Source organism: Phacochoerus africanus, chromosome 11 (genome assembly GCF_016906955.1).
Source record: "Phacochoerus africanus isolate WHEZ1 chromosome 11, ROS_Pafr_v1, whole genome shotgun sequence".
Classification (NCBI taxonomy): Eukaryota; Metazoa; Chordata; class Mammalia; order Artiodactyla; family Suidae; genus Phacochoerus; species Phacochoerus africanus.
The window spans coordinates 67,461,856-67,477,539 of NC_062554.1; the positions used below are offsets into that span (position 1 = coordinate 67,461,856).

Genomic DNA, 15,684 nt, shown 5'->3' on the forward strand with positions numbered 1-15,684 from the left:
TTAATGCATAAACTCGGCACCCCAGCTGGAGGTTGGGGATGGAGAGAGGGCTTTGGGGGCAGCTCTTATCAGTGGTAATGGTGTCATGGGGGTGGGTATTTGCAGAATGAAATAAGGAGAGTTCCTAGAACACCCCACAAGGGACATCACATTATCCAGTCGGGCAGAGAAAGAAGAGCAGCCAGAGGACAGGCTGAAAACCAGGGTGGTTTACTACCTGGAAAACAAGCGGAGAGAGCTTCCCAGGCAGGAGGGAGTGAGGAGAGAGTGAAGAATGGCTCCAGATGTTGTAGACTGGGTAACAACAATTACTGAGGGAGAGAGGGTTAGGAGAAGGCTTCTAGGTTTACCTAGAAGGAGGCTACTTAATGACTTTGAAAGTACTTTTCAGTGGCCTATAAATGACTGGGAATTGAGACATAATATTGCTTGGTTAGATGTGAAAGACTGTGTTTTGAAGAAGTAAAGAAAGTTTAAAAATAGGTTGTGTCAATAGCACAAATGAACCTTTCTACAGAAAAGAAAATCTTGGACTGGAAAACAGACTTGTGGTTGCCAGATTGGAGGGGAAGGGTATGGGAAGGCCTGGGATTTGGGGGGTAATAGGTGCAAACTCTTGTACTTAGAGTGGGTAAGCAATGAGATCCTGATGTATAGCACAGAGAACTATACCTAGTCACTTTTCCTGGAACAAGATGGAGGATAATGTGAGAAAAAGAATATGTATATATGTACAATGGGGCCACTTTGTTGTTAAAGAGAAATAGAGCAATGTAAATCAGCTATAATGGAAATTAAAAAAAAAGGTTGTGTCAACCATGAGAGAAAGGGCAGGATGATCAGGTTTCACTGAGGTTTCCATTTTGATCAGAGACTATGATTTTCTGGAAGTACCACCTGGGCAGGATTGTGGGTACATGCTTGTGCCAGAGGGTTATTTATAATGTTTTCAAGCAGGTAGAGAAGGCTTGCACAATTCTTGCAAGTGTATAGAAAATGAACAGTTCTCTTGATTCATAGCAGAGCACCCTTTCACTTTCCTGAAACTCATCCGGGACATTGGGAAATTTTCTGAATTCAGCCTGTCATATTATGTAATGGCATTTATTATTTAAGTATAGCATTGCAGCCTAATAATAATTATATGAATAATTTGGGAATATCTAGCAAAAATTAGTCAGGAATTTATTTTTCTGAAGCTGGGGAAGTTTAGTTTGAAAATCCTCATAGGAAAAAAATGTGATGTTCTGAGCAAAGGAAGAAATTTGATCATAAAAATGTGTGACCTGAGACTCAATTGTTGGTGTATGAGGCTTGTAACCAACTGGTTGCCAAAGCAAATGTGCTCAATTGCACATGGTTGAAAGCATGTATTTCATGATGCATGCTAATGAGAAGAAATACTTCAAGTTAGTTAAATAGATTAAACTATCCAATTGACATTTCTTTCTCCATACACAGCACCACTGTATATGAGAGTCATATTAGGAATTCTCTCTCTTTTTTTATGTTTTCAAGATAGCTACGAAATTGAATGCATAAACAAACCACATGTGTAATTTAATTATAGGCATGCTATTATCTTGACTTCTTTCTTAGTGCTCCCAGGGTATTCTAGAAAGATCTTATACATTTATATCTAGAATGGAATTATATAGCATTTCTAGCCCAATTTTTCCTATTGTAAAATAATACTGTATGGCTCAGAGTATTTAGTATATTTAATGTCATTAATAAAATTTAACTATACAAATCTTTTTAAACTCTCTCTCTCTCTCTCTCTATATATATATATATATGTGTGTGTTGTTTGTTTGTTTGTTTGTTTTACTTTTTACAGCCTCATCTGCAGCATATGAAAGTTCCTAGGCTAGGGGTCCAATTGGAGGTGCAGCTGCGGGCCTATACCACAGCCACGGCAACACCAGATCCGAGCCACATCTGAGACCTATATTGCAGCTTGCAACAGCACTGGATCCTTAACCACTAAGCGAAGCCAGGGATCAAACCCGCATCGTCACGGACACTATGTCAGGTTCTTAACCTGCTAAGCCATGATGGGCTTTATAACTCGGGCTTTTTGTTTGTGTTTTTGCTTTTTTGTTTGTTTTAGGGCATTTGATTGAGGAGCATTCATGTATCAAGATCAGCGTGGTGGAAATGTTGACATTTGCCAAATGTTGAAACAATTTCAGGACATGATGTAAATGAAATATTATACAGTGTATTGAGAAGAGTTTAGAATTTAGAATATGATGTGAAAAGAGGGTAGCATCTCACTTGTTTAGAGTTCTTTCTTGACTACTGTCTCGGTCTGAAGACCCACATCTAGGTAGTAAGAGAGAGAAGTTTCCTTGGTGATCAAAATATGTCTCTTTCTTTCTCCCTAAATCTTTAACCTTATAGAAGAGGCCTCTGCATTTCTTTAGCCCCTTAGGACTTGACTTGATGTGTCTCCATCATATTATTTTACATAATTTTTCTAGCAGATTTGTTAGGTTGTCAAGCCCACAGATAATTAAAAAGAAGAGGAATTGCTGATGTAGGAATTATACTCTTGTAGGGAGGAACTCCCCTAGCCCCTACAAGAAAAAAAAAAAGAATAAAAATTCTAAAAACATAGCAGTATAGTAGCTTTTCTGTCGGGATATATTAGATAAATAGACCAAATAGCTCTTTCAGGGAGCGTCTATGGAAGTGTATGCTCTATTGATCAGTGAAGGAAAATTAAATTATATTTAAAGTAATATCGGAGTTCCCGTCGTGGCACAGTGGTTAACGAATCCGACTAGGAACCATGAGGTTGCGGGTTCGATCCCTGTCCTTGCTCAGTGGGTCAAGGTTCCGGCGTTGCCGTGAGCTGTGGTGTAGGTCGCAGACGCGGCTCGGATCCTGCGTTGCTGTGGCTCTGGTGTAGGCTGGCAGCTACAGCTCCGATTTGACCCCTAGCCCGGGAACCTCCATATGCCACAGGAGTGGCCCAAGAAATGGCAAAAAGACAAAATAAATAAATAAATAAATAAATAATAAAATTGTAAAAAAAAAGTAATATCAAGAAAGCAATTTTTTTCAGTGTGTGTTCAAAATAATAACTTTTTATTGTTTTATTTATTTATTTATTTATTGTCTTTTTAGGGCCACACCCTTGGCATATGGAAGTTCCCAGTCTAGGGGTCAAATCAGATCTGCAGCTGCCAGCCTATGCCACAGCCCCAGCAATGCCAGATCTGAGCCACATCTGCAGCCTACACCACAGCTCACAACTCTGTATCCTTAATCCACTGAACAAGGCCAGGGGTTGAACCTACATCCTCATGGGTACTAGTCAGGTCCATTACCACGAGCCACAAGAGAATTCCAACTTTTGATATTTAAATTCATCTATTCACTATAAAATTCTTGAGTTCACAAATATGAAATATATCAGAGTCATATTTTGAAATACTTACTCCACATCTAGTTTTGATCTTTTTTTTTTTTTTTTTGGCCTTTATTTTTTCTTTTTAAGGGCCGCATCCGCAGCATATGGAGGTTCCCAGGCTAGTGGTCCAATTGGAACTACAGCTTCCAGCCTACACCACAGCCACAGCAACATCAGATCCGAGCTGTATCTGGGACCTATAACATAGCTCATGGCAACGCCAGATCCTTAACCCTCTGAGAGAGGCCAGGGATCGAACACTCAACCCCATGGTTCCTAGTCAGATTCATTTCTGCTGCACCATGATGGAAACTCCCTGTTTTGATCTTTGCAATCAAAATGGTTATTTAGTAATCACCTCTTACCATAGCATTTGTTGAAAACCCAGTGCATACAGAGTGTGGTAGAAAAAGAAAGCATATGACCCCCGACCTCCAGGACCTTGCCTTCTGAGAGGAAACCGAGCCTGAAGAGACAAATGTTACACATGCTTGTGTTTGGAACTGTAGAAGAGTAATCTGAGCAGAGTGCCATGTAACATAGAAGGCTTCTTAGAGGAGAGTTGAGTTTTGAAATAAATTTAGAAAAAAGTGGGGAAGGACACCTACCCATATATATATAAAAAATACCAAAACAGATTTTTATCTCCTTTAATTTACTGTCGAATGACAAACCAAAAGCTAATAGAGTGGTATTTAAAGTAAGCAAGGCAGATACTCCACAACTACTACCATGTGGGTAAAAGCATGGGACAGTTATAATCTTGCTAAGAATCTTTCTGTTTATTCTGTCCTACCTCCTTATGGCTAAGGAACACGTGGCTGATGAAAGAGATTAAATACTTAATTTTCTGTTTTTATTCTCTTATTCCCAGTTGTCTGTCCTGATCCACCGAAACTGAAGAGTGCGGTACTCACGAGTGCCCCTCAACAACGTTATTATCCTGGGGACACAATAGAGTATCGGTGTCGCCCAGGATACCTTCCAGATCCATTTGAAACCCGGAGATCTTTCTGTGAGGCAAATGGCTCATGGAGCCGTATTGACGAGGCTTGTTTTCGTAAGGAAACAAAATCATTTTTGTTTGTTGTCTTTTGCTTTCTCTAGAGAGTTTTACACATTTTAGAGTCCATTTTCCATTACAAACTGATGGTAATTTTTTAATGCAAAACGAGTTTTAGATAACAATGCATTTTTTTTTTTAAGGTTTTGTGAAATCTCTAGGGAATCTTTCTGTGTTAAGATTAGTCTCTGGGTAAATGTGAATTTTAAGTTTCCCCTTATAATTAAAGAAAATAATATTTCTCCAATAGTAAAAGGTAGTCTAAAATTTTGATCTTGATTTAAATGTTTTGAAATTAGTATTAAAAATGAATTTGAAAATTTTCTTTTAGGAAAATCATGTCTGAAACCAATAATAGAACATGGTGAAATATATGCCCCTCAAAAAAACTTTAAGTTTGAATCAGAAGTTCACATTTCGTGTATTGAAGGGTAAGTAAGTTGCTCCTAAGAGGAAATAAGGTAAATGTTACAAATTCCATTTTTGCTTTGCTTCTCAACTTAACCATTCCCTTAAGGTTGATTTCATTTTTCTTTCTAGGTGACAAGTTGTGCTTGTAGCCAAAACAGCTCTTGGGCTTTTTATGGAGACTAAAAACAATGTGTAACTAATAGAAAGAATTTTAAGCTGAAGAACCACAAAATTGTGTACTTACTACATATGATAATTAGCCTATTGGAAGCATCAAAATGTAGTAATTATGGGGAGTTCCCTTCGTGGCGCAGTGGTTAACGAATCCGACTAGGAACCATGAGGTTGCGGGTTCGGTCCCTGCCCTTGCTCAGTGGGTTAACGATCCGGCGTTGCCGTGAGCTGTGGTGTAGGTTGCAGACGCGGCTCGGATCCCTCGTTGCTGTGGCTCCAGTGTAGGCTGGCAGCTACAGCTCCGATTGGACCCCTAGCCTGGGAACCTCCATATGCCGCAGGAGCGGCCCAAAGAAATAGCAAAAAGACAAAAAAAAAATGTAGTAATTACGGGGAATTTATCCTTAACTGCAAAGTACACCCTACTTAAAATGGCCAACTCTCAGAGTTTGAAAGAGGGCTCACAGAAATACCACCAATATTGTAGAGGATTCCTTTTTCTCCATACCCTCTCCAGCATTTATTATTTGTATACTTTTTAATGATGGCTATTCTGACTGGTGTGAAGTGATGCCTCATTGTAGTTTTGATTTGTATTTCTCTAATAATTAGTGATCTTGAGCATCTTTTCATATCCCTGTTGGTCACTTGTATCTATTTTGAAGAAATGTCTGTTTAGGTCTTCTGCCTATTTTTTTGATTGTATTGGGATTTTGTTTTGTTATTTATTTATTTTGCTTTTTTATTACTCGAATTTATCACATCTGTAGTTGTATAATGATCATAACAATCTAATTTCACAGGATTTCCATCCCACAGCCTAGGCACATCCCCCCACCCCCAAACTGTCTCCTCTGGAGACCATAAGTTTTTCAATGTCTGTGAGTCAGCATCTGTTCTGCAAAGAAGTTCCGTCTGTCCTTTTTACAGATTCCACATGCCAGTGAAAGCATTTGATGTTGGTGTCTCATTGTATGGCTGACTTCACTTAGCATGATAATTTCTAGGTCCATCCATGTTGCTAAAAATGCTGGTATTTCGTTCCTTTTAATGGCTGAGTAATATTCCATTGTGTATATGTACCACTTCTTCTTGATCCACTCTTCTGTCGATGGACATTTAGGTTGTTTCCATGTCTTGGCTATTGCAAACAGTGTTACAATGAACATCGGAGTACATGTGTCTTTGAGAGACATGGTTTTCTCTGGATAGATGCCCAGGAGTGGGATTGCTGGATCAAATGGTGGTTCTATGTTTAGTTTTCTGAGGAAACTCCATACTGCTTTCCACAGTGGTTGCACCAATTTACAATCCCACCAACAGTGTACTAGTGTTCCTTTTGCTCCACACCCTCTCCAACACTTATTGTTTGTAGACTTTTGGATGATGGCCATTCTGGCTGGTGTCAGGTGGTACCTCAGAGTGGTTTTGATTTGCATTTCTCTAATAATGAGTTATGCTGAACATCTTTTCATGTGTTTTTTGGCCATCTGTATGTCTTCTTTGGACAACTGTCTGTTTAGATCTTCTGCCCATTTTTTGATGGAGTTGTTTGGTTTTTTTGGTATGGAGCTGCAGAAGGTGTTTATAAATTTTGGAGATTAATCCCTTGTCAGTTGATTCACTTGCAAAGATTTTCTCCCACTCTGTGGGTTGTCTTTTCATTTTTTTTTTTGTCTTTTGTCTTTTTTGTTGTTGTTGTTGTTGTTGTTGTTGCTATTTCTTGGGCCGCTCCCACGGCATATGGAGGTTCCCAGGCTAGGGGTCGAATCGGAGCTGTAGCCACCGGCCTACGCCAGAGCCACAGCAACTCGGGATCCGAGCTGCGTCTGCAACCTACACCACAGCTCACGGCAACGCCGGATCGTTAACCCACTGAGCAAGGGCAGGGACCGAACCCGCAACCTCATGGTTCCTAGTCGGATTCGTTAACCACTGCGCCACGACGGGAACTCCTGTCTTTTCATTTTGTTTAGGGTTTCCTTTGCTGTGCAGAAACTTTGAAGCTTGAGTAAGTCCCATTTGTTTATTTTTGTTTTTGTTGTCAATACTCTGAGAGGTGGATCTGAGAAGATGTTGCTGTCGTTAATGTCAGAGAGTGTTTGGCCTATGTTTTCCTCTAAGAGTTTTATAGTGTCTGGTCTTCTATCTAGGTCTTTAATCCATTTGGAGTTTATTTTTATGTATGGTATTAGGGAGTGTTCTAATTTCATTCTTTTCCATGTGGCTGTCCAGTTTTCCCAGCACCACTTATTGAACAAGCTGTCCTTTCTCCATTGTATATTCTTGCCTCCTTTGTCAAAGATTAGTTGGCTGTAGGTGCATGGGTTTTTATTTTGCTTTTTAAAGCCACACCCACGACACATGGAGGTTCCCAGGCTAGGGGTTGAATCAGAGCTACAGCTGCCAGCCTACACCACAGCCACAGCCACACCAGGTATGAGCCTTGTCTGTGACCTATACCTCAGCTCACAGCAATGCTGGATCCGTAACCCACTGAGCAAAGCCAGGGATCAAAACCCACAATCTTATGGTTCTTAGTCAGATTCGTTTCCACTGAGCCATGATGGGAACTCCTGTTTTTTAATATTAAGATATATAAATTGTTTGTATATTTTGGAAATTATTCCCTTCTCAGTAGCATCATTTACAAATATTTTATCCCAGTCTGTATGTTGTCTTTTCATTTTGTTTATGGTTTCCTTTTCCGTGCAAAAAGTTTTAAATTTAATTAGGGGACAGTTTTTAATTTTCGTTTTTATTTCCACTACTCTAGGAGATGGAGCCAAAAGAATAATGCTACAATTTATGCAAAGAGTGTTCTGCCTATGTTTTCCTCTATGAGTTTTATAGTTTCTGGTCTTACATTTAGGCCTTTAATACATTTTGAATTTATTTTTGTGTATGGCGTTAGAGAATGTTCTAATTTCATTCTTTTTTTTTTGTCTTTTTGCTATTTCTTTTGGGCCGCTCCCGCAGCATATGGAGGTTCCCAGGCTAGGGGTCCAATCGGAGCTGTAGCCACCGGCCTATGCCAGAGCCACAGCAACGCAAGATCCGAGCCGCGTCTGCAACCTACACCACAGCTCACGGCAACGCCGGATCATTAACCCACTGAGCAAGGGCAGGGACCGAACCCGCAACCTCATGGTTCCTAGTCGGATTCGTTAACCACTGCGCCACGACGGGAACTCCTCTAATTTCATTCTTTTACATGTAGCTGTCCAGTTTTCCAAGGACCACTTGTTGAAGAGGCTATCTTTTCTCCATTGTCTATTCTCACCTCCTTTGTCGTAGGTTAATTGACCCTAAGTGCTTGGGTTTATTTCTGAGCTGTTCCATTGATCTATATTTCTGTTTTTGTGTGACTACCATACTGTTTTCATTACTGTAGCTTTATAGTATAGGATGAACCCAGGGAACATGATTCCTCCAGCTCCATTTTTCTTTCTCAAGATGGTTATGGCTATTCAGGGTTTTTTCTATTTCCATATGAATTTAAATTTTTTTTTTTTTTTTTGGTTTTAGTTCTGCAAAAAATGCCACTGGTAATTTGATAGAGATTGCATTGATTCTAGATTACAGTAGTATAGTCATTTTGACAATACTGACTCTTCCAATCCAAGAACACGATATATTTTTCCGTCTGTTTGTCTCAGCTTCAATTTCTTTCATTAGCATCATACACTTTTCAGAGTACAAGTCTATTGCCTCCTTAGGTAGGTTTACTTCTAGGTGTTTTATTATTTTCGATGTGATGGTAAATGGGAGTTTCTCTTTTTGCTCTTTTGTTTTTAGTGTATAGGAATGCAGCAGATTTCTGTGTATTGGTTTTGTATCCTGCAACTGTACCAACATATCATTGATGAGCTCAAGTGGTTTTGTCACACTGTCTTTAGGATTTTCTTTGTATACTATCATGTCATATGCAAAACAGTGATAATTTTACTTCTTTTCCAATTTGGATGTCTTTTCTTTTCCTTCTCTGATTGCTGTAGCTAGGACTTTCAAAATAATGTTGAATAAAAGTGGTGTGAGTGGACATCCTTGCCCTCTTCCTGATCTTAAAGGAAATGCTTTCAGATTTTCTCTGTTGAGTGTGATGTTAGCTATGGGTTTGTAATATATGGCCTTTATTATGTTGAAGTGGGTTCCCTTATACTCACTTTTTGAATAGCTTTTATCATAAATGAATGTTGCGTTTTATCAAAAGCTTTTTCTGCATCTATTAAGAAGATCATATTGTTTTATTCTTCAATTTATTTATGTGGTATATCACATTGATTTGCAAATATAGAAAAACGCTTGCATTGCTGGGATATATCTCATGGGAGCATGATGTATAATCCTTTTAATCTATTTTTGGAATCAGTTTGTTAGTATTTTGTTGAGGATTATAAATGATTATTATTACATAATCAGGTAGATCACCTATCTCAATGTCACTTAGTTCTTTTTCTGAGGTTTTGTCTTGTTCTTTTTTTGAAACACAGTTGCATCATTTTCTCTAAATTGCTATTTGTATTTTTATGTACATGGTAGGTTAGTTATGTTTCTCAGCCTTGGAGAAGTGACCCTCTTTAAGAAACAACCTATGTGTCCCAGCAGTGCATTTCCTTCTTGTCACTCAAGGGCCAGGACCATCTGGCCCCAGGGTAGATTCTGGCCTGCACTTGCAGACTTGGTCTGAAGGCTGTAGGATTTTAGTTATCTTGCTTCTCATGTTTGCCCCTAGTAAGTGAGACTGGTCTAGAGGCTTGAGCGGGCTTCCTGGAGGGAGGAGCTGGAGCCGGCCCCCTGAGGAATAGAGCTGGCTCTTGGCCTTCAGGTGGGCAGTATCATTTCTTGGAGTGTGTTTAGAGGCAACTGTAGGCTCAGAAAGTCTTTGGGCACCTGTCTGCTATTTATTGTTTGGCCTGAGATGTCCCAGCCCTAGCGCCTATAGGCTTTGGGTAAGGCCAGGTCTTGGTGCCAAACTGTCAGCCTCCAGGAGAGCTCACACAGATGAATGCTCCCTGGTATATCTCCACCAGTGACTATGTCCCCGGGGTCAGCCACAGCCACCTCTCACCTCCTCAGGTGACCCTCCAAAACCAACAACTAGGTCTAGCCCAGGATCCCATCAAATTACTGCTTTTGCCTTTGGTTCTGATGTACATGAGATTTTTCTGTGTGCCCTTTAAGAGTGAATTCTCTATTTTACCCAATCCTGTGGAGCTCCTGCAGTCAAAGCTCACTGGACTTCAAATACAAATGCTTTTGGGACTCCTCTTCCCGGTGTTGGAACCCCAGCCTGAGGGCCCTAACATAGGGCTCAGAACCCTCACTCCTGTGGGAGAATTTCTGTAGTATAATTATTCTCCAGTTTTGGGGGCACCTACATGGGAGAATTTGATTATATCATGCATTGACTCCTCCTACAAATATCCTCCTGGTCCCATCTTTATGTCTTTAGCTATGGAGGATATTTTCTGGTAGGTTTCAATCTTTTTAAATGATTGTTGTTCTCCAGATTGTTATAAGTTTGGTTGTGCTCATGAGAGGAGGCAAGCCTAAAGTCCTTCTACTCCACCATTGTGGCCACTCTGTCTTTGTATTTTGAAAGTTTAATTATGTGTCTTCATGTGAGTCTCTTTGAGTTCATTTTACCTGGAGTTTGTTGAGTTTCTTAGATGTTAATTTTTATGTCTCTCATCAAATTTAGGGAGTTGCCCACCATTATTTTTTTTTCACATATTCTTATTGATCCTTTTTATGTCTCTTCTCCCTCTGAGATTCCCACAATGTGTACATTGGACTACTTGATGATGTCCCACAGGCCATTTAGGCTCTGTTCACTTTCTTTTCTTTCTGTTCCTCAAACACAATAATTTCCATCATTCTATATTCTTGTCCACTGATTTCTTCCTTCTGCCTGCTCAAATTTGCCTTTAATCTCTCTAGTGAACTTTTCACATCAGGTGTTGTACTTTTGAGTTCTAGAATTTCTTTTTGGCTTCTGTCTATTTATGATACTTCCACGTTGTTCACATAACATTATCTTGACTTTATCCACTTCTTTCAGTTCTTTTAGCACCTTTAAGATAGTTATTTTGAAGAGTTTGTCTAACCTATTTGTCATCAGATATTTCTCAGGGATAGTTTTTGCTGATTTATTTTTTTCTTTTGAATGGGCCATACTTTCCTGTTTCTTTGTATGCTTGGTGATTTTTTTTTGGAATACTAGACATTGAAATCTAACAATATGATAACTCTGGAAATAAGATTCTCTCCCTTCTTAGGTATTGCAGTTTTGTTATTGTTTTCGTTTTTTGATTGTTGTAGGATGCTTTTATTCCAAGGATCAGTCTGAGATGTAAACTGAAAGTTTTCTAGGCTGTCTCTGAGTTTTTCCACTGAATGTGCACACTCACTTTCTAAATTTCCCCACATATGCAGTTGTTTTTAAATGCCTTAGTCTTTAATGCCTGGCTTCTGAGAGGACAAAAATGAAAAATGAAGTTGTACTTAAATAGTGCTAGATCTTAAATCCCATGTAAGTCACTTCAGCAAACAAGGAAAAGTCTTGCTGGAGTACAGGAAGTGTGACAATAGCTGCTCATCACTTTCTGTGATCAGAAACAGCAGTCAGAAACCAGAGCATAGATCCTTGGTATTTGGAGGACAGTTCTTTTTGACCATCCTAGCTCTGCAACCTGTGTGTGACCTTCTCTGAGAACACATGCACAGCTGCCTGCCACAGGCTAAGTGTGGAGGTAGGTAGCTGCTATTTTCCTAAGAGCTGAAATTGACTGAAATTAATGCAGATTACCTGTCTGAGTTTTCTTCTAGAAGTTAAAAGCCTTCCACAGACTCCAGAATTCAAAAATAGTGACATCAGGCAGATTCTGCCATTGCAGATTTTGCTTTGTTAGAGAGACAGAATCTTAGTGCTTCCAAGTCTGCCACCTTCCTCACATCTTCTCCTAAAACACTATAATATACATAAAATGAATGATCCTTGATGAAAAGTCATCTGGAACCATGTAGAAGCAGTGTCATTGACTATTTTTAAATTGATGAAGTAAAAATATATCATCCTGTCAACACATATAGAGTCTCTTAGGCACTTTGAAGGTTACCAAAAATTCAAGGCATAGACTCCTTTCAAAAAAAGTTGTAGCCTAATTAGAAACACAGAATGTACTAATATAATATATATTAAAGCAAAATCATAATTAAGAAGTACATAGTTATGCATAGAATTATTTATGATCAGTACAATGAGAGTCTAGAAGGAAGAGAGAGTACTATGAATTTAAATCATCAGGCATTTCATTGAGTAGTATTCCTGAGCTATTCCTAGAAAGATACTCTGATCTAAAGAATATTAATAAGAGTTAAAATTTACCTAGCACTCAACTATGTGTCTGATGCTAACTTATCTAATTCTCGAAGAAGCCCATGAGGTATATACTATTATCTCCTTTACATAGATGAGGAAACTGAGCAAGAGAAACATTAAGGGACTTGCCTAAGCTCAAATAAGAAGTTAATCTTAGAGGCAGAAATTGAATCCAAGCAGGCAAGCTGTAGGGCCTGATTTCTATGAGTAAAGGACTATGTATGTAAAAGTATTATGTGTGAGCAAAAACATAGAAGCGAATTGTGATATTTTGCCATAGATAGCAAAGAATTACATGGGCCTGACAGTGTAATTTAGACGTTTTGCCCTAAGTCAGTGTGTGTTCACTCGAAACTCTTTATTTGATTAACAATCACAGATTTAGTTAGCGCTTTCATTATATCATGTCATTTAAGAAACTGCTCCCTGAAACGACTGTAGCAGAGAAAAACAACCACATAAAATTTTCATTATTATGTGCATTGTATTATGTGTTAAAGAAATAGTAACTTTTTCTTTTTTCATTTAGTTATCACTTAAAAGGGAAAGGTATTCTAACTTGTCAACTTATTGGACAGAACGTGTTTTGGAGTGATAGAATGCCACAATGTGAAAGTAAGTAAATTCTCACTTTGGAATTTAGACTAGGAAATTTCAACCTTTTTGGCCTTGGCACCTTGTTTATGCTTTTAAACCAAGATTGATCCCAGAGGACTTTTTTTTTAATATGGGTTATATATATCGATACTAATTATATTAGAACTAAAACAAAAGTTTTTAAATAGTTAATTCATTTGTAAGAACAGCAAAGTCAATATATATTAGCATATGTAACATATCTTTATATAAAAAATCAAAAATTTCTAAAACAAACAGAATAGTGGCATTATCTTACATTTTTGTAAACCTCTTCAATATCTGGCTTAAATAAATACATCCGGTTTCAGTCTGTGGCAAAATCAGACAATTTGCAGACTCTGGAAAATTTCACCATATACTTATAAGGATGACCGTGAAAAAAGACAATATTTTGGTATTATTATGAACCACTGATGTAGTGAATGATTATATTTATAAATCATAAAACATTTCTAAACTATCAGTGTATTTTATTTTTAATCACAAGTATATTTTCTCATTAAATTTCTACCTCTTAGGATGACCAGAACAAAACTTAAACATGCCCTTATAGATAAATAAAGGTATTTCATAGATATTTTAGAGGTATTTAAGAAAATTAATTTTGTTCTTGGAAGTTTATTTCTACATGGTTCGAATGTGGGATAATACATTTCCTCATGGCAACTTTCTTCTGAATGGATACTGAATTAATAACTAACTTCTAGAAAGCATATATTAAATAATATATTGCAGGTAGTTCATGGAACTTTGCTATTGCTGCCTTACTCTTTTACCTTCTTTTTGCCTTTATTTTCTCTTTTCTTCCCTTTTAGGGATTTACTGTGGACGACCTCCAAAAATAAAAAATGGAAAACATACCAATAGCTACAGGAATATATTTGAATATAATGAATTAGTAACTTATACTTGTAATCCTTCAAATGGACCAGATGAATATTCACTTGTTGGAGAAAGCAAACTTTTTTGTTCTGCACCTGGCAAATGGAGTAGTGCCCCTCCTCAGTGTAAAGGTAATAGTATTTCCATTTGTTTCAACATTTTGAAAATAGTTTTACCTGTAAGTAAACAAAACAGTCATATGTGGTTCCTCCTTTTGTGTGAAAATTAACTTTTTTTTTTTTTTTTGCCACACCTGTGGCATATGAAAGTTCCCAGGCTACGGGTTCAATAAGAGCTTCAGCTGCTGGCCTGTGCTGTGGCCATAGCAATGACAAACTGTGTATGTAAACTACACCACAGCTCATGGCAAGGCTGGATCCCTAACCCAATGAGTGGGGCCAGGGATTGAACCCACATCCTCATGGATACTAGTTGGGTATGTTTCTCCTGAATCACAGTGGGAACTCCCAACTTCTAATTTAATTTGGGCCAAACTGAATAGAAAATAATTCTAGTTGTGGTGTTTCCCACCCCTCACCCTAGATGTCCTTGGCCTTCCAGTTTATACATTGTGAATGATTCATATATATATATGAGTTAGGAAATTTTTTTTTGCTTGAAAGAACAACAGCAACAAAACAACATACACTGCCATGAAAATAAGTTCTTTTCTTATATTGCAAGACGTCTGAAAGCTCTGGCTACAAATAATGGTAGGGGAAATTTTAAAAGACTAACCCTCATATTGATAAGAATAATAAACTGTGAACAAAATATATATTTAAAAGACTGCTTAATGCACAAGACACTGATGTAAAGCAAGAAGATGCTAGAGGGGATTTGATTTTTGGAAGAAAACAACCACTGAATAACAGGATACTATTTACTCTTTTCAAGTGCATATGGAACATTCTCTTTTCAGATGCATATGGATCATATTCTAGGCCATAAGATTATCTTTAACAAATTCCAAGGAATTCAGATCATTCTAAATATATTATCTGGTTCCAATGGAATGAATGTAGAAATTAAAACATAATCTAGAAAATTCCCAAATATTTGAAAATTATGCAAGACATTTCTAACTAACCCATGAGTCAAAGGTGAAGTAACAAGGGAAATTATAAAGTGTTTTGAATTGAATAAAAGTGAAAGCACAACATACCAAAATATCAAACTTTGTGTGATACAGCAAAGCATTGCTTGAGGGAAATTTATAACATTAAATACTTATGTTAGAAAAAAATAAAAGTCTCTAATCAATCATGTAAGCTTCCACCTTAAAACACTACAAAAAGAAGAGCAAATAAACTAAAAGGAGAAATAAGATGATTATAAAGATAGAAATCAATGAAATTGTAAAGATAAAACAGTAGAGAAAGCCAATGAAACCAACCCCTGGTTATTGGAGAAGATCAATAAAACAGAGAAAGCTGTAGCTAGGCTGACAAGGAAGGAAAATATATTTAATAAGTCAGACAGAGAAAGATAAATACTGTATGAAATGACTTATATGTGAAAACAAAAATAATATAATGAACTAGTAAATATAACAAAAAAGAAACAGATTCATAGATATAGATAACAAACTAATGGTTACCAGTGGGGAGGCAGAGGAGGGGAAAGATAGGGGTGGAGGTGTGGAAGATACAAACTGTTGGATATAAGATAGGGAATAAAGATTTATTGTACAATGGGGGAATAAAGTCA

General features: G+C 37.7%; 1 protein-coding gene across 1 annotated transcript in view; it reads left to right on the top strand.

The window, feature by feature from the left end:
• The window catches only part of LOC125111541 (membrane cofactor protein-like), a 50,688-nt gene that overhangs the window by 5,528 nt on the left and 29,476 nt on the right, over positions 1-15,684 (top strand). The window contains exons 2-5 of the mRNA XM_047753503.1: positions 4,296-4,481; positions 4,816-4,915; positions 12,983-13,068; positions 13,908-14,105. Of these exons, the coding sequence (XP_047609459.1) occupies positions 4,296-4,481; positions 4,816-4,915; positions 12,983-13,068; positions 13,908-14,105 (570 nt within the window). The remainder of the gene's footprint in view (positions 1-4,295; positions 4,482-4,815; positions 4,916-12,982; positions 13,069-13,907; positions 14,106-15,684) is intronic.